The 23,048-nt window shown below is 42.0% G+C and overlaps 1 protein-coding gene across 6 annotated transcripts in view; it reads left to right on the top strand.

Annotated features, from left to right (window-relative positions):
- Positions 1–16,727, top strand: part of HS6ST2 (heparan sulfate 6-O-sulfotransferase 2) — a 309,515-nt gene extending 292,788 nt beyond the window's left edge. For all 6 annotated transcript variants that reach the window (XM_017509785.2, XM_037731811.1, XM_037731810.1 and 3 more), the window contains one exon: positions 13,626–16,727. In XM_017509785.2, the coding sequence (XP_017365274.1) occupies positions 13,626–14,520 (895 nt within the window). In that variant the 3' untranslated portion in view covers positions 14,521–16,727. The remainder of the gene's footprint in view (positions 1–13,625) is intronic.
- The last annotated feature ends 6,321 nt before the right edge of the window (positions 16,728–23,048 follow it).

A 23,048-nucleotide genomic window follows, 5' to 3' on the forward strand; every position in this document is an offset into this window, starting at 1 on the left:
AGAGCCATGGCTTATATTTCACAACATTCATAGTTGTCTAATTTCACATATGTTTTTCTATTCTGTCACATTTTGGACAGGTGCAAAAATGTTTTTTTCTCTAGGATTCAGGACAATGCATTGTGATGTAAAATTGCAATCTGGAGGAACATACTGTGCGTGGAGAAGGGATGATGAGAGCACCTGGCCCCTGACTCTCCAGTACTAGGCCACTGGTTTCAGGGGAGGTCCCCTTTTTGCCTTAAAGGGGAAACACAGTCCAAAGTCTCTACGCTGCGAAAAACAAAACTCTGATGCACAAAACTTACAGAACTCTTGTCAGTTTCAGTACTAATATAACCTTCAAAATAATTCTGCTCAATCAGGATCTTCATGTCTTCAGTGCTCCTTCCTGTACTCGCTCCAAAGTGACATCACATTCCTTAGCTAGATAGGTGGGATAGTGGATGGATGAGTCTTTTTCACCCCCAGTATTATCATCGTAAAGAGGCAAGGCCATGCCTGTTACTGTATAGAATGCTTATTTCCCCACGCATGTAGCCCAGCCATGTTATTCACTAGTTATGTCTTTTGCAGCTTGAATATCTGAAGAAAACACTTTCCCAGGTAAAAGGAGGCATGACCCTGCCAGCCCTTGAAATTCTGAATGGTTTCAATTCTTTACAGTTTAAATGGTTAAAAAGTTTTGTTCCCCCACTCCCCCAAGAAAAAGCCAGGGTTTGTAGCTTATATCTCTCAGCACCTTAAAACAATATTAGAGCTCATTAAAAATCAACCCAGGGCTCAAGAACGGCAGCCTTCATTTAGGGGGAAAACTTTTACCCTATGCTGCTCTGGAAAAATAGCACAATGCTGAGAGCAGGCATTTTTTCTGACTAGCTTTCCTCTAACAATTTCTCCAAAGCACAATTAGGGTACCTGCATCCCAGATAGCACATATCCAGCAGGCCAAGGTGAATGAGTGCGACTGGCTACCACGGGCTCAAAATTGCCTTAATATTTATTGACTGCCTACCATGTGAAAAAGTCCTGTTACTTGATTTCTTGACTCTGTGGAGGTCCCTAAACAAATGGTTCTGTGTGATTATGGATTTCTCACAATCCGGAAATGTGGAAAGGGAACTGGTTATCTGATTTTGGGATCCATGGAATAGGAAGTATGGGCTAAAATGGTAGCCAGCTATACCTCTACCCCTGGGCCCCTCAGGTCTAAAATGCTCAAATCCCAGCCCTACAGTTCTGTAATGGGCCCACAAAAACCACAGAATTTGATCCCTCATTTCACATCCCAGCATATCCAGCTGCCTCTTACTCAAATGTCCTGCTGCATTCAGGCCAGTTGTGCTCCTGGTCTGTGGCTCCTGAGGCTGTGCTCAGGCACAAGTGAGAATGAACAGCCCAGTGGGTGAGAGTGTGCGTGTGCGCGCACGCGCGCGCACACACACACACACACACACACAGGAGGCTCAGACACATCTACACACACAGGAGGCTCAGACACATCTGGCAGTGAGGATACAATGACCAAATGGGACATCAGCCAGGAGAGTAGAAAAGAATTTGGGTTCAGGAGTCACACAGACCTGAAAGACAGCCACTAGCTAGCTTTGTCCTTTTAGGAAGGTTAAACAACACTTTTGGCTAGATAGCTTTATCTATTTAATAACAACAACAATGATAACAATCATGACATTTGTTGAGTGTTAGGCTCCAAGCATAGTTCTAAGAATTTTATATATATCCTCATTTTATCTTCATAAAGACTCTATGGTTTTTCATGCATTGTAGATGAGAAAAGTAGAAGTAGAGAGAGTTTATTTACCCAAGATCACGCAGCTAGCAACTGTCAGAGCTGGAATTTGAATCCAGGCAGTCTGGCTATAGATCAGCATTATCAAATAGAAATACAATGCAATGGATGCACCTGGAGGCAATAAGTGTAAGCAAATTAATGCAAGAACAGAAAACCAAATATTGCTGGGTACAGTGGCTCATACCTGTAATCCCAACACTTTGGGAGGCCAAGGCGAGTGGATCACTCGAGATGGTCAGGAGTTTGAGACCAGCCTGGCCAACATGGTGAAACTTCGTCTCTACTGAAAATACAAAAATTATCCAGGCGTTATGGTGCACCCCTGTAATCTCAGCTCCTCAGGAGGCTGAGGCAGGAGAATCACTTGAACCTGGGAGGTGGAGGTTGCAGTGAGTGAAGATTGCACCACTGCATTCCAGCCTGGGAGACAGAATAAGAGACTCCATGTCCCAAAACAAACAAGAACAAAAAAACAAGTATTTCATGCTCTTCCTTATAAGTGGGAGCTAATCATTGAGCACACATGGGCACAAACGAGAACAATAGACGCCACGGACTACTTGGTGGGGTGAGGAAGGGGTTGTGGGTTGAAAAAACACCTATTGGGAATTATGCTCACCACCTGGGTAATGGGATTCATACTCTAAACCTTAACATCATGCAATATACCCATGTAACAAGCCTGCACATGTACCCTGTATTTAAAATAAAAGTTGAAATTCAAAACAAGAAATATGATGTAAGTCACCTATGTAATTTTAAATGTTATAGTATCCACATTAAAAATGAAGATACAGATGAAATTAATTTTAGTAATATATTTTATTTAACCCAGTATATTCATGACATTATTATTTCAACATGAAATCAGTATAAATAATAATTAATTCATGAGATATTTTCTCTTCCTCAGAGTCTTGGAAACCTCAGTATGCTTGAAAACACTTAAAGCACTTCTTAATTCAGACTAGCCACATTTCAAGAGTTCAGTAACCACATGATTGATGGCTACCATATTGGACAGTGAAGCTCAAGAACAAGCCCTTTTCATGACATCTACTGTGAATAAAATGAAGGCATTAACACCTATTTGATAGGTTTTCTGAAAAAACTTCTAGCATAGTGTCTGACATACTATAGGCACCTGTTAAATCCTAACATTTATTAGTTTCCTCTCTGTTGTGCTCTTTGCTGTATCAGAATGCCTTCCACTCACCCCACCACCATACACGCATCTAGGCAAATCCTTTTAATTTTTCATAATCCATCATATTCCTCCTTGTCCTCTATGAAGCTTTCCTTGATGACCATAGCACAGTCAACTCTCTCATCCTAACTCATTTCTCACTTAATCTCTGTATGACACAGTTAGCACTGAACTATACTGTGCCTTTATCTGCTCCCTCCTCCACTGAATAGTAGTCCTATCTCTCCAATAAATTCTAAGCCCTTTGAAAGCAGGCACCCATAGACATGCAACTTCCTCACCATGCCTACAGCTATATGGTGACTTCTAGGTCACTCAGAGTTAATACATTGTTCATGGATTGATTAAAGGTTTGTCTTGCAACCCAAGGCCAAGCTCCAGGGCTAAAAGGGTACTATGCTCCCTCTTTGCACATGCCTGTTTCTGGATTGAGTGTCATGAAAGTACCAGTTTTATTACTTTTTAGTTAAGACCTGAAACATGCAGGGTTTTATTGTGCATGTATTAGTCAATCAAAAGGCAGGATCAAAGCAATGGATTCCTGGGACAAGAGGCACTAGGGATGTTTATCCGAAGAGGAAACCATGATAGTCCCAGTGGGATGGCTCAGAAATTTCCCCAACCTCCTCCCGTCCACTGCGGCATGGAGCTTATGATTCTTCCCCTCTACTCACTCTTGTTGCAGGGTTGGGAGAAGGAAGATAACCAAGCCCTATCTCTGGCAGTTCCAGATGCCAATCCTCTAGGGATGGCAGTTTGACAGAGGATGTCACATAGAAACACTCAGTAAGCTGAGAAGTTCCATATAGGGAGGGAGGAGTTTCTAGAAGGAAACTCAGGCAGGAAGCTTGAGTGTGTTAATCAGTGGCAGATTTGATCTCCATGTGACATAGGCAAATCATATCCCTTTATGGGACCCCAGTCTCCTCATCTGCACCCTGTAGGGGTTTTTCATAAAAGTTTCTTCCACCTCAAAAACACACTGGCTATTAATGAACTGAGACTCACAAAATAATTTTAGAATACAAAATATTGGAGGAGAGGCAGTGTAATCTACAAAACTTTTCATGATGCCAAGCAATTGAACAGATTCCAGGTAAAGGCCTGTCACTATGGGTCATAAAGTTTGGAATTTCACATCTTGTTAAAGAACTCAGCTTTCTCACTGTTTGCAAAAGCCCTGAGATTTATGTGCTTTGAAACCTACTGGGCTTTGGGAAAGAGGAGAGCGATTTCTTTTAAAAAGAAGTAAATATCACCAGGATTGATTGTGTGAAGAATTCCACCTTGAGTTTGAATTCACAGGCATTAGAAATCTTTATTTTCAACAAAGAAAAAAAACATTTTTTTGCTTTGTTAAAGAAAGAAAAACAATGGCATAGAAGAACATCCATTTGTTTAATGAAAGCCCATTTGTGTTCCTTTGGGTGCTCCCCACAATACACACAGATGGGTTTACTTTTAATTAATCAGAGGAAAAGAATCAATGAATGAAGGTGTTACTTTATATATACAGAACTGTTCCTTTGGGTGAGGTGTGAAGAAGAGCAGAAAACTCTTGCAAGAACTGAGTAACATGTTTGATGGGTGCAAGACCTTCATTCAGCCTCTTCAGATTTGGTTTTGTGTCTGGTAAATCTTGTGTCTAAAAAGTCTTGCTTGTCGCCTAGATCACTGTGCTCCCAAGAGTTTACCTTGCTCCTCACCTTTCGTGGGTTGCATGAACTTGAAGGGGAAACGAAGAGGTTCAGCATCCATATCATTTAGGTCTTTCCAGCGTTGTGAGACAATCAAATGAGGTGTTGTGTCACAGTGCTCCATGTAACCCACTGTCTGCAAATGCAACAGCTCACTCTTCTAACTAGGTAAAGCATGACTACTAAGCCACAAAACTGTTGTGACAAATGTGCCAAAAACATCACATCTACAGGTGCGTCTACCTGCTTCAAAGTAGTCCCCTTGTGAAGTCCCACACTTCTTTTATGAGACTGCTGCCACTACTGAAAACAGCATTTATGAAACTCCTATTTGGGGACTGCTAATTTGAGCCACACATGAAAAGCACTTTAAACAGCACCTCCAGGGCTTAAGGGATCTAGCTCCTTCAGAGGCATGTTTGCCTTTGATTCAATTTACCATACTTTTATTTAGTTTGTGCTCACATATTAATGTTGTTTGATCTGAAGCCTCCTTCCTTGCTTTGACTGAGTCATTTACATGCAATGGGAGGATCTCCGTAGTTGCTTTAGACTTCATTAACCAAGGAGGAGACCAGACTTTCAACATTAATGATTCAGTGTCATATGCAACCCACCACTGTTGGCAGAGTTTACTGAGGACCACCAACCATGGTTATTTTTCTACCACTCATTGTTTCTCCAAGAACGATATGTGCAAAGGCTGGACTTTAAAAGCCACATATAAGCTACAGGTATAATAAAATGTTCACTCCTATTGATTTGGGATAAGAATTTGTTTCCTTTTTTAAATTAACTTTTTATTGATCACTCCTGTGACCCTAACTGCTATGGGTTTTCTGGCCTTCTATTAAAAAATGTCTTTGATATTTATTTCCCCTTTGAGTAGTACAGGCCTTTCGTGAACCAATAGCCTCAAAGGAAAGCAAATGTTTACAGTGTGATCCTCAGAACTTTGCTCAGGCAACATTCCCTGGACTTTCCCTTGACAGAAATGGGTGCCGCCAGGGTTTCTCCAAGGAGTAGAGAGGAGCTAGGGCTCGTACTCGGAGGCACAATTGGCTTGTCTACACTCTAGGTACCACCTGGGATTTCTGAGAGACTTCTGATCTCTGAAGCCACATGCTTAGGACAATGGTTCTCAAACTCAAGTGTGTGTACATGAGAATTCCTGAGTGGGCTTCCTCAAATGCAGATTGCCAAGCCCCAGCCTCTTGAGTTTCAGATTCAGCGAGTGGACCTAAGAGTGTGCATTTCTAACAAGTTCCTAAATGATGCTGATGCTGCTGGTTCTGGGCTCACACTTTGGGAACCACTTTTTAAAGTTTATTCATAGAATCAGAAGATTTTGGTTTGTGCCCTAGCACCATTTCTACAGTGAGAGAGACCTGGATTGAAGCCTGAACACCCCTACTTAACTTGAGGCGTGACCCTGAGTCAAATCATCTCTGAGTCTCAGCTTCTTCATTCTGGAAAAGGGAATAATAATATATGACTCACAGGAACGTTGGGAGTTAATGTGTAAGGGTCAGGCACAGAACACCCCAGGTCCTAGCTATGTAGTTGGTATAAGAAAGTGTCCTCTTCGAGCAGCCAAATGTTTCCCCTTTGTAGGGGTTAGTGAGTTCTTTCAGGCCTGGTTGAGTGTACCATCCTAGGGAACTAACAGACACAAAGAAGGTCTCCTAAAATAATAGGGCTTCAGCCCAGAAATAGTCCTCTCAGGTAGATTGATTCTCAAGGGCTATTGGCAACGTGTGATTTGTGGGCAAGTCCTTACTTGTCTTCTGGGCCTGGATTTCCTCACCTTTAAAGTGAAGGGTTTGACCTAAATGATTTACTGTCTCAGAGGTTTCTTCCTGTTCTGACTAGTGTAGGATTCTGTGACTTAGAACTTGGGCACTTATTTCAGAATGGTCTATTAAAAGGAGAATAAAAAATAAGAGTCTTGTTTTTAACCATTTAGTTATTTTTAACATCTTTAAACTTTGCAGTCTTCTTTTAAACTGGGATACTGCACAAAAAGTCAGGGACAACAGCTAAATATAACTAAATCTCCTTCATAGCTACATCTCCTTAAAATGCTCCATTACAGGTGTAAAATGGTATATCTGTTATTTTATAGTGACATCTAGTGGCTTTTCCTTATCAGAGAATAAGATAAGCATTTTCTTATTTGCTCATCATAAGCTCTGCTGCTTCTGCTGAAGAAATTCATTCAACAATCTTTTATTAATTGCTTACTTTATATCAAACATTGTGCTAGGCCCTGAGGAGATGATGATGATAAATGATACATGGTCCTTACCCTCCCGGAGCTCATAGTCCAGTGGAAGAGTCAGAAAAATTGCTTGATAATCCCAGTACATTGTGATACATGTTACAATGGGAGAACATCAGGGCAATTGGAGCAGAGAAGAAGGTGCTTAACTCTTTCCACAGAGGTCAAGGAAGGTTTCACGAGGAGGCAGCCTTTGAGTTGAGTTTTGAAAGACTTTGCCAGATAACCTACAAAGGATAAATAGGAGCCATTCAAAAGAATGGGCACTCCATATACAGTGGCAAAGCACTTGTGGAGTCACTGCCTGGGACTTTGATTTGGAAAATTCAGCATATAGTGTATAGATCAGGGTTTCTCAGCCTTGGCATTATTGCCATCTAGAGGAGGGTATTTCTTTGTTGTGGAGGGACTGTGCATGATAGGATGTTTAGCAGCATCCCTGGACTTGACTTACTAGATGCCAGTAGCAACCCCCTCCCCAAGTCATGACAACCAAAATGTCCTCAGATATTGCCAGATGTCCCAGAGTTGAGGGTTTGGGGCGTGGAAATGGAAGATCACTCACAATTGAGAAAGACTTGTATAGAGGGAGTTCACTTGAGATAAGGCTGGACAGAAAGAAAGGTGGTTGCTGGGTTCCACCTGGCATGCAGAGGAGCTTGGGCTTCATGTCATAGTTGATAGGGAGCCATTGGGAGGGCTTAGTTAGGAAATGACAGGCCAGATGTATGCCATCTGGGATGTGGAAGTGGCATGGGGCTGGAGGCTTGAAGGAAGGGTAGGACGGGATGCTACTGCAATGTTTTAGTAGAGAAGTAATGAAGGCCTGACCCCAGGCAGTGGTAGAAAGGATGGATTTCAGAGCTATTAGAAACTAGAAAGAACTTAATTGAATGTTTAGCTCTTTGTAGAGAGGGGAGATTAGAGGAGTCAAGGATGACCCCTTGGTTTCTTGCTTGAACAACTCTTTCATTTGTTGCTATTATTTTCACAATTGCTTAGCAGTGACAGGAAAAAGTTGGCCTGGACTTGCAGATGCAAAGCAGGTTCACTGTGCACTGTTTATAAACTTATAGAGGTCTGGTGAGACAGAGCACAGTCATAAGCAACAAGTTATATAAAGTGGGTTCATTACTTACGGATAGGCAGCAAGGGACAAAAGCAGCCTAGGATCCATTGTGAGCTGGTTTCCCAAGACTCAAGAAAGCTGCCTGGGAGGATGGAGTCTGAACTAAGCATGGTGCCTCACTTGCACCATAGCTGCGGAACCCCAAAATTCAGCCTGTCCTGAGTTATATACCTCAGGGACCATGTGAGTCATTTAGCAAAACTTTGAAGGACATCTACTTCGAAGAGAGAGAGGGACAAAGGCTGAGCCTAGGAAGGACTGGAACAAGGCCGTGGCTGTTTCAGGCAGTTCCTTCCTATCTCAGGATACTACACTCCCAGCACATTCTGCAGTTATTTTTAAGATGACATGCAAGAAAGAGGGGAGTACCGTGTTGGTCCAAGGCCACCCAGAGAGCTGTCAGTAGAAGACAGCAAACCTTTAACTGTGTAGTGCCTGTAAAGGCACCACGGACATACAGAAGCACCAATCAGCCATTCAATTAGCCCAGGTAACCCAATGGGGAGTTATGGCTCCAATTTTAAAATGTGACACCTTGTCATTTTAATTAGGTGATACATTTGGTCACAAGAAAGTCCTGTCCAATTACGACTAAGTGAAATAGGCAGAGTATGATTTTCTGGGGCTGAGCTGGCCTCACTCACTTAAAATTAAGTCAGTCCATTTAGCAGCACCCTTCAGTTTCATGTCAACCTGAAGAAAGATTCCCAGCAACTACCAGAGACTTACTCTCAGCTGGATCTTACTCTGTTTTGATCAGTGCCTGATCCAGGCATTGCCAACAGGAACAGGAAAGTATAGTGAAGATACTGGAGGATATAATCAGAATCTAGATGTCTTTTGACAGGCTTAGATATCCTTCATCGAGAAGAAATTAAACAGGACAAATACACTGCATCAGTTCCCGACAACATAGATTGGGTTTCAGAGTGGCATATATGTGAAAGAATGAAACAATTGAGCTTACTGTGTATCAGTGATGTGGTGTGGCTGCCAAAATGCTCCGTGTGATCTGAGGCCACATTAAGAGAAATGGTGTCAAGAATAAGGAAGGTGATAGACTATCCCTTCTTATTACTTGTCAGATTATGCTTAGAGGGCCATGTTCCAATTAAATGGAATGCATTCGCAGGCAGACAACAGGATAGTGGGGCCTTGAAGCTATGTAGAGAATAGTTGAAAACCATTTTAAGCATAAAGAAGGGAAGCTTTGGGGTAAATGCTGTCTTCGAATATCTGAAGCCACACAAGTGAAATTTTAAAAAGATCCCTAAATAGACTGTGATGGTCTGGACACTATCACTTTGTGCTGACCATTCCATATCTTTATCTTCAGCCCAGCTTGCTTTCTGAGTGCCAGATCTATTCCTTCAGCTTTACTCAGATGTCCCACAGGCACCTCAAACCTTCCTCCAGAGCCTAGGAGGCTTCCTTAACTCCTTCTCCTCCTCTTTCTTCCCTGAATCCCTTTTGTCACTTTTATCTGCTAAATATTTCTCTAGTCTGCTCCTCCTCCTCTTTTGCCTTGTCTTCTGCAGTGGCCTCTTAACTAATTTCACTAATTCCATCTCATACACTATACATAATGACCTTTCTAAAACACAGACCTCATCATGTTATTCCCCTGCTTAAAGCCCTTCAAAGCCTCCCTGTTGCCTGCAGAATTAACTCTGAATGCTTCAGTATGGCATCTGTGGCCTTTGACAACTGGGTCCTGGACTCCCTCCCCATCTTCAATTCCTGCTACTCCTTCACTCCCTAGAAGGTTTTTTGATGCATGTTTCTCTTACACAGCAGGCTGGTGTATGCCTCTGTGCCTCTGCTCATGCTGATCCTTCTGTTTCATACTCCTTTCCTCTCTCCTTGCCTCATCTTTTTTTTTTTTTTTAGACGGGGGTCTCACTCTGTCATCCAGGCTGGAGCGCACTGGTGTTATCATGGTTCACTGCAGCTTCAATCTCCCGGGCTCTAGCGATCCTCTCGCCTCAGCCTCCCAAGTAGCTGAGACTACAGGTGTGCACCACCACACCCAACCGTTTCTGTAGAAATGGGGTTTCACCATGTTTCTCAGGCTGGTCTTGAACTACTGGGTTCAAGTGATCTGTCCGCCTTGGCCTCCCAAAGTGCTGGGATTATAGGTGTGAGCTACTGTGCCCAGTTGCCTCATCTAATTCCTACTTGTTTTTCAAAATAAAGCTGCAGAAACCCTTGTCTTATCTTTAGGCTAGGTTAGAAATCAGTGTGAGGTGTTTTCATCACACCCTGTGCTTGTTCCAAGCATTCACAGTACACTCTATTGAAATACTTCCTCCAGGTTTCCATGTCTTATCCCTGTCTGTATCCCCGGTGCCTGCCGCAGTGCCAGGCACACATTAGATGCCAGAATTAAGCAAGTCTTGACCTGGCCTGACCACTGAGGGAGTACTGGCCATGTCTCTGATTGCCTCCCCAGCCACATTCCCAAGCCTGCTTCTGTGATATTGCCCTAAAAAGCTCTTCCCTGGATATAATGAGCATCCTGGATTTTTCAGCCGACAAAAGCTCCAAGGTGTTCTCTTTACCTGCCTTCCTACCTCCAACACACCATGCAATTCAGGAGATCCCTGGTCACTGGAGACTACCCTTCAGCAGATCTTTCTTTTCACACAGACCCATGACATGAGAGACCCTCTCTGAAAGTCTGTCTCTGTGTCTCCGTGTTGCTTTCTCTCTATCCATGTTGGGATGGTGCTTATGAAACATGGAAGGTCAGGAACAGTACTGAGGAAGGAGAGCCGCAGACTTGCATTGTGGTGCACTGTTAATATTTACCAGAAGATGTCACTGTAGGCCTAAACCAATACAAATGAGGGCATGAGGACTTTCAGTTGAGCATGAAGGTGACTCCATTATGGGGGTTTAGAACACCAAGCAGCCCCCATTACAATGCATGCCTGGAAAAGCTGGTTGAAAGGTTAATCCAAATGTGTCACTGCACTTAATGAATTTCTTTTTTTTCCAAACAATCAGAGTAATTGCCACTAAACTGTTGCCTCAGGGCTAGCATAAAGCCTCAATAAATACGTACACACTGGATGGATAAATACTAAAACTAGGTGTAGAAGGAGGGAACCCAGGGCAAAAGCAGTCATCTTTGTTGGTGAAGGCTACTGGGAGTAAAAGCTACTACTCTTTAGCAGTAGGTCCTTACACAGATGAATTTTAGTGGCACCAGCAAGGTCAGGTCCTAGGGAAAGTAGTAAGATAAGTAAAGGTGCTCTCGGCCCCTTTTCCATCCCCACTCCCAGATGCTTCTCCTGTCCCCAATGCTTGTTTCTTCCTGAAAAATATATAAAGTGATTTATTTTAAGAAAAACCTTCCTGTGATTTTTTGCAAGGCACTTGGAAGATTATCCAGAGTTTCTGTGTCATGAGGCATGTCCCTAGCTTTCGCCTTCCTCTTCCCCAGGATAATTCATCAAGTAAAAACTTAAAGGAGTTACTGAGATTCTGCTTTATGCAAGGGATAAAGGCCAATGTACAAAGCTGGAACAGATGGGATGAGGGTTATATAGAAGAATAGGACAGAACCCCTCTCCTGGAAAACATAGTTTAAGTGGAGATATAAACAGTTAATTGTAATTCAGTATCACAGATGTTTTTTGGGGTAGTGTGGAGGTAGGGTCTCACTCTATTGCCCAGGCTGGAACGCAGTGGCATGACCACAGCTCACTGCAACCTCCGTCTCCTGGGTTCAAGAAATTCTCATGCCTCAGCCTCCTGAGTAGCTGGGACCACAGGGGCACACCACCATGCCCAGGTAATTTTTGTATTTTTAACAGATGGGGTTTCGCCATGTTGTCCAGGCTGGTCTCGAATTCCTGACGTCAGGCAATCCACCCACCTTGGCCTCCCAAAGTGCTGGGATTACAGGCATGAGCCACTGTGCCCAGTCCCAGTATCACAAATGTTTTAACAAAGGCTAAGTATGGAAGTGCTATGGCAACACAGAGGGGGAAATGATAACTGGCAACACAGAGTGGGGTACACTTTTTCACAGAAGAGATGGTACTTGAACTGGTACTTGAAGGATGAGTAGAATTTTCCAGCCAAAGAGGGAAGATCATGACAGGCAGAGGAAGCACCATTCATAGGAGATAGATCTCAGGATGCCTGAGTTGCTGGAAGCCCCAGTTGGGAGAAATGTTTCCTCAAAGGACATCAGCCAATATTCAGTCAAGCAGGTAGCAGAGCAGGTTCCCTGAGGCTCCTCATGTATGTTTAGAGAACAACCACTCCCTCAGATGGGAATGAATGTTTCAGAAAAGTTGCCAGCCATTCTCTGGGTTTCCTTTAAGAGGCTAGATGCTAATATTCAATATTTATTTTTGCTTTCCTTCCACAATTTGCCCTTCTATGACTCCATCCTTCATCTTCTGTACCTGAGTGGAAACTCATTTCTCATAAAAAGTGCAGTGACAGGGTTCTCTCTTTGATTATGCCTGATTGTATTGTAAGCTTGATGTTTTTGGAGTGTGTGCCTACCATGTATGGTGTGAGTATGTCAGCATGTGGTTTAAATATTTGCTAGTCTGCTATTTGAGCAAAGACATTTATTTGTTTGAAACCTTAAAGAGAAGATAGCCATACCACAAAGCTCCTCACTTGTTGACATCCACATGCCCTTTCAGTAGGTTAAGAAAAGGGACACTTTGAAGCTGCTGATAGAGTTAAGTTTTCTATCTTGGGAATATTATCATGAGCAAAGGTGGAAACCAAGGTAGTAGCTTGCATATATGCTATTGGTAGCTACAATGTCTATTTCAGTCAGTGACTAACCACAGCATTTATTTCTGGAGGCCCTCACTGCTCTGCCTATCTCTACATTCCACTTCCATAATGTATGAGCCATATTATGACAACACCAGAATCAAGAGTATCATATCATATACTCTTTTAATGAGTTTTTTTTTAAAAAAAACCATAGGATATCCAGATTAGACTGAATATTAGAAAAAACTGCTGTCATATGTATAATAAGATTAGAATTTGAGCCCACTTGTCAACTCCATTTCACTCCAGTAAAGCATTTGCTTCCATTGAGTCTCCATTTCGTGATCACTAAATGGGAGTTTAGAGTAGGAAGCATGAAATAAAGTGGTTGCCTAGTTAGCCAATGGTGTCATTGGGAGGATTTTGTCATTGGTTAGAGAGGGAGAAGAAGAGGGGAAGGGAGAAGGGGAGTGAAGCATGTCAAGGTCGATGTCTGGAATCTAACCTTTTCATGCCTGTTTTAGCTGCAGTATCAGCAAATTGGGTGAAAAAATTAGCTATCTCTAGGCTAGTGGGGCTCAGAGAGGGGACTGCAGTACAGTTTACAGGACAAATGCCATCAGATCCTTGTCATTTTTGCTTTGCCTTCCTTTTTGGCCAGTGAACACCACATATGCCATGTACCTCCATGACTCCACTTATGTCACCCATATCTCTGACTGTTGGTTTTTGTGCTTCATCCATAGGAACTTCTACTACATCACCATCCTCCGAGACCCAGTGTCCCGGTACTTGAGCGAGTGGAGGCATGTCCAGAGAGGAGCAACATGGAAAGCATCCCTGCATGTCTGCGATGGAAGGCCCCCAACCTCTGAAGAGTTGCCCAGCTGCTACACTGGTGATGACTGGTCTGGCTGCCCCCTCAAAGAGTTCATGGACTGTCCCTACAATCTAGCCAACAACCGCCAGGTGCGCATGCTCTCCGACCTGACCCTGGTAGGCTGCTACAACCTCTCTGTCATGCCTGAAAAGCAAAGAAACAAGGTCCTTCTGGAAAGTGCCAAATCAAATCTGAAGCACATGGCGTTCTTCGGCCTCACTGAGTTTCAACGGAAGACCCAATATCTGTTTGAAAAAACCTTCAACATGAACTTTATTTTGCCATTTACCCAGTATAATACCACTAGGGCCTCTAGTGTAGAGATCAGTGAGGAAATCCAAAAGCGTATTGAGGGACTGAATTTTCTGGATATGGAGTTGTACAGCTATGCCAAAGACCTCTTTTTGCAGAGGTATCAGTTTATGAGGCAGAAAGACCATCAGGAGGCCAGGAGGAAGCGTCAGGAACAACGCAGATTTCTGAAGGGAAGGCTCCTTCAGACCCATTTCCTGAGCCAGGGTCAGGGCCAGAGCCAGAATCAGAATCAGAATCAGAGTCAGAACCCAAATCCAAATGCCAGTCAGAACCTGACGCAGAATCTGACGCAGAATCTGACGCAGAATCTGGTGCAGAATCTGACTCAGAGTTCGAGCCAGAAGGAGAACCGGGAAAGCCCGAAGCACAACCCAGGCAAGGAGCAGAATGATAGCACCAGCAATGGCGCCAACGACTACATAGGCAGTGTAGAGAAATGGCGTTAAATGGCTCAGAAAGGCTTGTACATACTTCTCCCAAAGCGCCACTGAAAAGATGGCATAGCTTAAAAGATGAAAGTGTCCAAACACATCCTGCTTCCTTCACTGGGGAAGTTAAAATGTTTAGATGTTGCCTTTACAGTTGCCTTTCAATTCAATGTTATACTGTGTGTGGGGGTAAAACAAATCTCAGTATGGAATTAAATTGTCTTTTTGGGGTTGGACGATTTGTGAAATCCGAAAGCCGAACCAGACTCACCAGAAATTGCTGTTTAGATATTTTAAGAAGTTCCTAAATTAGTCACGGAGACAAAATGAAAACATAAAATGTGACCATTTAACTTATAGCTAAGAAATGGACTTTAAATTATTTATGATACACTGTTAAAACCCTATCTTGGAATCAAACATTTTTTCCAGGGGTGAGAATAAGTATACATATAAAGCGACTAAAATGAAACAATAAGCCTTTCATTTTCTTCTGATTTTAACAAGGAATCTATAAATACAGAATAACAAACTAATGGTGAATCTTACCAAGCTGTAGAAAATAAAAAATTCCTCTCCCAAACATGGGTAGTTTTATGTCAAAATATTGGCTTTTCAAGAACAGGAGTCATATCTTGATATTTGAAATTTTAAACTTTTTCTACCTTCTGCTGTTTAAAGGTTTTAAACAGGGTGTAACTCACATTAAACAAAACACTTTTTTTTTCAAAATGAAATACCAGTGTAAAGATCTAATTTCCAGGCGCTTTCAGGGCACTGTAATTTCAACAATACTGGAATCATTTTGGCGCTTCTTCTCATTCATTTTAAGGCTTCTCTGAATTGTGCTCATTCCAAATTAACCCATGTATAGAATCTTTCTTCATCATCTAAATGGCGTGTTGCTGAATTTATTGTGGTATACGATCCTGGATTAAAGTCAGGACTTTCTTTCTATAGAATTATTTTATCAGTATTTGTGTAGTGAAGTTCTAATCAAGAAACTTGAACAGTATAATGTGTCTAAAAATATTGCTGAAGTTATTCTTGATCAGATAGAATTGAACCTGAAATGTGAACTCTGACTTACTTTTTGTGTCTCTATTGTAATGTTTCCAGTTGGGCCAACTATTTCTAGCCCAATTAGTTCTTTTTCGTGTTGACAGATTTGTAGACAATTACAAAAGCAAAAAAAGGGTAAAATAAGCATTAGGAAGGCTAGCAGAGTTATTCAATAGCACCTTGATAATTTGGGCAAACCTTTCTACCAAGTTTTTGTTTTGAAAAGAACAAAAGTAAAAAGTGTTCTGTAGTGAGGTTACGCATCAGGAACATATGAGTTGAGCAGAGTGACTTGTTAGTGTAAGTTGATGCAAAAATACTTCCATGATATCAATTACAAATTGACCAAGATAAAAAGAAGTATGTAACCCACCGTGCTGTCAAACATCATGATTCTGGGCAGTTTTCATTTTACTATGGATTTTGCTATATTTGTGTAAGGACTTACACTAACCTTCTGGCTGTAAATCAAACTAGGTGAATGAAAGTGCCATTTATGTTTTCAGAAGGGACATGCTTAAAAAAGCGTGACCATAAAGTCACATCTTGTACAGTCTGCTCATGTGTATGATCTAGTTTCATCTGTAATAATATGGCCATAAACCGGACAGGAAGCTGGGCATTTGGGTTTAAAATGGGTTTTCTTGACTCTGAGCTTGTTATCACTATTTCCAGCTTTTGTTTTGCCTGACAGTATTGCAGTCCTGAAAATCCTGAGAGCTAAAAACCTGAAAGGAATTTTTTAAAAACCACACCTTCAAGTGACAGTGTTTTAAACTATTTTGTGTACAATTGTGTTTTAAAAATAGTTAGTAGATCACTATGGTATTTCAATTTTCTTTAGTTTTAATTGAAAATGTTGGCTTTTAAAACTGATAGGTATTGTTGGAAAGCAGGATGAAGCCTGAGCCAGTGGAAAAGCTGGTTACAGAAAAATCATTTTGTGTTATTGCTGTGGTGTGCATGATTCACAAAGATTAAGTACATTTTCTCTGTCTAAACTGATTATTGTATATAGAGGATGTTATAAATATACATTTTTGCCATCATGTGAATCCCATGATTTCAACTGTAAACATCTGTCCATTGGTATAGCTTTACAAATCATTCACTGATTTTGTGTAATTTAACAATAGATATGAAATAAAGTTTAAATTACAGGCTCTGAGTAACCTCATAATTTCAAGATTTGCAGCCACTAGACACTGTGATCTCATAAACCAGAACAGAATTTTTCTCAACAAGGCATTTCCTTTATTCCTCTTGGCAGCCAGGTATGGAAATTAGATGGCCCATTCTAATCCCTCACTCTAAAATGGCCTTATTTTGGGGTGAATTTTTCTGAGATTCCATGTTTTGTGTACAAGCGTGTCCAAGCCACAGCCCACCGGCCACGTACAGCCCAGGATGGCTTTGAATGTGGTCCAACACAAGTTCGTAAACTTCATTAAAACATTATCATATTTATGCATAGACTTTTTTTTTTAGCTCATTAACTATTATTAGTGTTGGTGTATTTAGGGAGGCCAAAAGATTGAACACTCCAGGTGTAAAAGGAAGTTTGCTATGCAAATGAATATGCATATCTTTTAAGTTACACTTATTTAAGTAAATACTTGAATATCTAAGACCATGTAGAAAGGAAAAATCGTGCTCTTCATTCTCCCATCTATCCACAGGATAGAATTTAAAGGTAAGCATTAATGTATTGGTTTTTAAAGTCCTGAACACAAAATGTGCACATTTTTTCAAACAAACTCTTGTAGTTAGTACTACGTGGGAGGAGACATGATTTGTCCTTGCTCCTTTCCAAAGACACTCTAAGTGTCAGTCCCAAGGGATTAGAAGGAAGCAAGGTACAAATTTGGTTGGGGAGATAGTTAAGTATACTCAGCCTGTAAACTATATTTACTCTATAAGTCCGTTTTCATACTGCTATAAAGAACTGCCGAGACTAGGTATTTATAAAGGAAAGAGGTTTAACTGACTCACAGTTCTGCATGGCTGGGGAGGCCTCAGGAAACTCACAATCATGGCAGAAGGCAAAGGGGAAAGTAAGGCACCTTCTTCACAAGATGGCTGGAGGAGAAGGGCTGAGGGAAGGGGGAAGAACCCCTTATAAAACCATCAGATCTCATGAGAACTCACTCACTATCACAAGAACAGCATGGGGGAAACTGCCCCATGATTCAGTTACTTCCACCTTGTCTCTCCCTTGACACGTGGGGATTATGGGGATTACAATTCAAGATGAGATTTGGGTGGGGACACAGAGCCTAACCATATCAGCTTACTCGGTTTTGCCTGTCAACTGCTTTTTGATCAATATTTGGGCTGCCAATGGGCCTGATTGTATAAAGATCCTACAGCCCCTTGGGGGAACTGTCAACAGGAATATAAAGTCCAAGAACTTGAAATATCTCAGAAATAAAGGTTGGTTCCCTTTTCCCTTGAGGAGGGTAAGTACTCATGGAGAGCAGGGCACTCTAACTGTAGTGGGGAAAAGATAGGAAACCTGCTAAGAAAATGAGCTATTGAGGCCATACAGAGAGGAGCTGTAATGAAGAAACATTGAATTGGCCTGGTTCCTCAGGACTTAATTAGGATTCTCAATAGGGGTTATGACCAAGTACCAGTAGGACTGCCTTTGGGCAGTGGGTCTAATAAAGCTGTCAAAATGAGAAGGATCATTTCTTTCCATGGGTGGAGTACAGGGGTAAAAAGAAGCATAAAACCCACATGCTGGGTCTGAGTCACAGAAGAGAACCACAGAATAGTCCAGGTTAGTCGTGTGCAACCCACAGCTTTCTTGCATTCATTGACCTGAAGACACTGCTTTTGACACTGAAAGCTAGGAAGGGGGAAACTAGGGTATTCCTTTTGTGCACATGGTCATCAGAGGTGGACTGGAAATTTCTTCTCTCTTGTCTTCTCAAGGGATTGAACTAAGCAAAGAAACAAAAGCCGAGTATTTTGTAGAAAGTTCTAGCAAAAAAACAGTATGCTGACTCCGGACATAACCCACTGGGGCTGTGGAATAAGGCAACTCGAATCTCTCGCTTGGCAAGAATGAGGCCACCTGGCAGTTTTAACTGTCCAAGGAATTTGATTAACATCTCACAATTTCCAAACTACATCCTTCAGACCTTCACAAATGGGCAAAGCCCTCAGAACTTCAGGAGAAATCTATCCTGAAAACAAAGCAAATGAGCTGTTTCTCAGTGCAAATGGCACTGTTCTGAGCAGCTACAGCAGGGTCCAAAAACTACTGTTCTGGGGCCAAATGCAGCCCTCTGCCTGCTTTTGTAAATACAATGTTATTGGAACACAGCACGCCCATTTCTTTGCATAGTTTCTCTGGCTGCTCTCATGCAACAGCAGCGGGAGAGGTTGCAACAGAGACCTTATGGCCCCAAAAGCCTAAAATACTTATTTTCTTGCCCTCCAGAGAAAAAGTTGGTCAGCTCTGGAAGTAGAGAGCCAATTATAATTTCCTAAGTATTGAAAATTTGGCAGATTTATGATGATTCCAGAGTCTGAGAGAATAGAAGCATGTGATTCAAACAACATCCTTCCCAATACCACACCACCATGAACAACATTCATTCAGTGCCTACTATGTGACAGTCACTACTTTTAGGCCTGAGAGCACCAGAGAGCCTGATCCTTTCTCTCAGGATTGCAGAAATCCAAGCCAAATGCTGTGTCAGTAATTACAGGTGAGAGCTTAATCAGTTCTTCAGTAGTCTCAGATAGCTGACATCTGCCACTTCCTTGGAGTATGTGCGTGTGCATGTGTGTGTTTGATCACATGCTTTTAAAAATTAAAATATAAGTACGTAAAGTAAAAAGCGAAATTGCCTATACAACCCCCACTTCCCCAAAATAACTACTATGATCATTTACCCCAGATCTCCTTGTCCCAGCCACATTCAAATCTGCTATCTCTCCCCCTTCCCTCCCCGTCTTCCTCCAACCACATACGTGCACGCGCGCGCACACACACACACACACACACATTCATTTAAAAAGATAAAACCATATTGTTTTCATTGTTACCCAATTTTTTTCTTTTATGAAAAGGTTCAACAGTGTATCATGGATTTATTTCTAAAACAGGAATATAGTTGATGGGTTATCCTAACGAAATTGATTACTGCTGATGTCATAGGTTGAGAGTATAGACTCTATATGCATGCTGCCTGGGTTTGAATCCCAGCTCCACCACTTACCAGCTGCATGACCTTGGGAAAGTCTCTAACCTCTTCATGCCTCAGTTTCTTCACCTATAAACAGAGAAAATAAAAGCTGCAAATTCAAAGGGCTGTTGTGAGGATTAAATGAGTTAGTATTTGTAAAGCACTTAACACAGTGCCTGATATACAATAAACTTTATTTTTTATGTTTACTTTTTTAGAGACAAACTCTTACACTGTCACTGAGGCTGGAGTGCAGTGGTGCAATCATAGTTCATAGCAGCCTCAACCTTTTGAGTTCAACTGATCCTCCAGCCTCAGCCTCTCGAGTAGCTGGGACTACAGGTACACACCACCACTGCCAGCTAATTTTTTACAATTTTAGTAGAGATAACATCTCATTATGTTGCCCAGGTGAGTCTGAAACTCCGGAGCTCAAACAATCCTCCTACCTTGGCCTCTCAAAGTGCCGAGATTACAGACATGATAAAATAAACTTTATGTATGTTTGATAGTATTATAATTATCATTACTACTGTTATTAGCATGAGGGCTAGAAGTCTGCTGAATTCCTATGTCTTCCGTAGCTAAAGACTGACTCTGAGATCAAGAATTTAAAATATTGGCAAGAAAAATAGTATATGTCCTGTTGTGACTAATTTAAGGAAACTTTTCTAAAAAACAAAACAAACATATTTCAAATGTAACATAATCAAATGTATAAAGACCTATCTTAAAGTTTACTTCTGAGTTTTGAATGCAGCCAGTGACAGAAACATTCTGAAAGATCTAACCCACAAAATGCCAAGTGAGTCACAGATTGTCTCCAGCAATGAAAGGCCATTATCTGGTGTCTCTGGCTGATTGGGGACCTAATTGATCATACTTAGCCAAGGATGAGTCACTTCCAGCCTCGCTCCTTTCCCACTCATCTCTCCACCCAACATTGCTGGAGTATGGGCTTGTTTGCCTGATGAGATCTGCATGGGCTCCAAAGGTCTAGCTGCTTCCCTTATGGGCCTGGCTTGGTGCCTGGAATGCGTACACTCCAAGGCTCTCTTCTCTGGGTGAAAGGAGCATGTCCAGAAGACCCTATTAAGATGCATTTATGCCACCTAGGAGGAAGGAGAGAGAGTAACCCATTGAAAGTTAGCACATACTAGTTTTCAGATTGGCAGTCACGGAGGGCCCTCAGGGAACAGGACACACAGGCCTTATAAATTCAGCTAGCTCACTTCACCTAAACAACAACAAAAAAGAACTTTTGCATCTAACCAATTTGAATTTTTAAATATTAGTTATATTGCCTTAAGGACAGAATAAGGTTCAATAATCTTCATCAAATCTCATTAAGTTGTACAAATTCTATTTTCACTATGCCTGGTTCAATCTTGTGACTTCACTAATATCAGTAAGATTTAATGATGCCTAACTGGGCCTAAGAAAAGTTTAACAGTTTTTGTGACTTAAAAATGCTCTACTAGATTTCATGTGATTTATGGGGACCTGAGAAGAATTGTCAAGTCTTATAAGAGAGTGCTACACCATAGCTTGATAGGGCCTAATGAGCCAACTAGAGCCAATCTTAATCAACATTTTTATGGATTTATCCAAAACACAAAACTATTTTTTTCCTCAGTTCTGAAGGAGGTCTTCTGTCCCTGAAACTACCTAGAGTAGGATCATGCGTTCAAGGCCCTTGAGACCATATGGCAAAGACATTATGAATTTGGTCCAAGAGGTGGATTCTGCCTTTACAAGTCTGAATATGTAGGAAGGAAGTTGAAATAAGGAACCTCAACACCTATTAGTTAAGATCAACAGGGTTTATCAAGTATGAGCTTGAAGGCTAGGGATTGTGGCTCATGCCTATAATCCCTGTAATTCCAGTACTTTGGGAGGCCAAGGGGGGATGATTGCTTGAACCCAGGAGTTCAAGACCAGCCCAGGCAACATGGCGAAACCCTTTTCTATAAAATATATAAAAATTAGCCGGGCATTGTAGTGTTCACCTGTAGTCTCAGCTACTCAGGAGGCTGAGTCAGGAGGATTACATGAGCCTGGGAGGTCAAGGTTGCAGTGAGCTGTGATTGTGCCACTGCACTCCAGCCTGGGTGATGAAGAGAGACTGAGAGTCTGTCTCAAAACAAAAACAGAAAAAACAATGGCCTTGACCTAAGAAGCACTAACAAGCATCAATAGCCACCAAGTTTCCCATCCCTCCCCTGCCCACATACTTACCCCAAACTCCCACGACCTTGGCATGTTCCCAGCACTCCCTCTCCAGGGCAGGTTCTATGTAGTCTACCTGGATGGTCACAATGTTTTCTTAACTATCCTTCTGTCTTCAGCCTCTTTCTTGACCACCAGACTCATCTTCCTAAAACTTTCTCAGAACAGAATCTACAAGCCTCTGGCTGCAGATTCCTCCCTGATGTGGTTCAAAAATGCAGACTCTAGGCCCCACTGCAGATGTTCTGAATGAGAATCTCCTGCCTCAGCCTCCCAAGTATCTGGGACCACAGGGGCAAGCCACCACACCTGGGTAATTTTATTTTTTGTTGAGACAGGGTCTTACTATGTTGGCCAGTCTGGTCTCGAAATGCAGGGCTCAAGTGATCCTCTCACCTCGGCTTCCCAAAGTGCTGGGATTACAGGCATGAGCTACGCACCCCAGTCTGGAATCATTTATTTACCCAACTCTAGCTTGCTGACCTAGCATCCAGCTTCTGGTAGCTTGATTTCTGTCTTGTAGCCCATTTTTTGACAAACCTGTATCGAGCACTTTCTGTGAGTTAGGGCCAGTGAAGCAGGAAGCGAGGAGGGAGGTCAGAGAATGCTTATTAAGAAACTGATTCCCAGCTGTATCCCTTTCCTGGGGCCAAGACCCTGCTCTCACCTCTCCCCCATGAATGAAACAACCTAGTGTTGAATCTCCAGCTGTCTCCTGCTCCAGAAGCTCTGTGGGGGAAGGTTTTGACACTTTAACTTGAAGCTATTTAGTTGGTCCTCTTCTTGGATGGAAATTTCTGAACTTCAGGCACTGAAACAGTTATTATATCCCATGCCGCTGAGAGAAGACAGTTCTTATTCAGCCAGGAGACTTCAATGCCAATATGTGCCCATCCTGACCAGGTGTGTAGAGTCTGGCTCTTGATGCTGATTGTAAAGATGATAATCTATACCATTTATTAAGCGCCCACTGCATGCCAGGTGCTCTTCTTGGCCCTTCATATAACAGCAGCAGTGGCAGTTAATATTTGTGGAAATTATATTATAGCTCAGTGT

The sequence above is a fragment of the Cebus imitator genome, unplaced genomic scaffold (genome assembly GCF_001604975.1).
Source record: "Cebus imitator isolate Cc_AM_T3 unplaced genomic scaffold, Cebus_imitator-1.0 Scaffold421, whole genome shotgun sequence".
NCBI classification, from domain to species: domain Eukaryota; kingdom Metazoa; phylum Chordata; class Mammalia; order Primates; family Cebidae; genus Cebus; species Cebus imitator.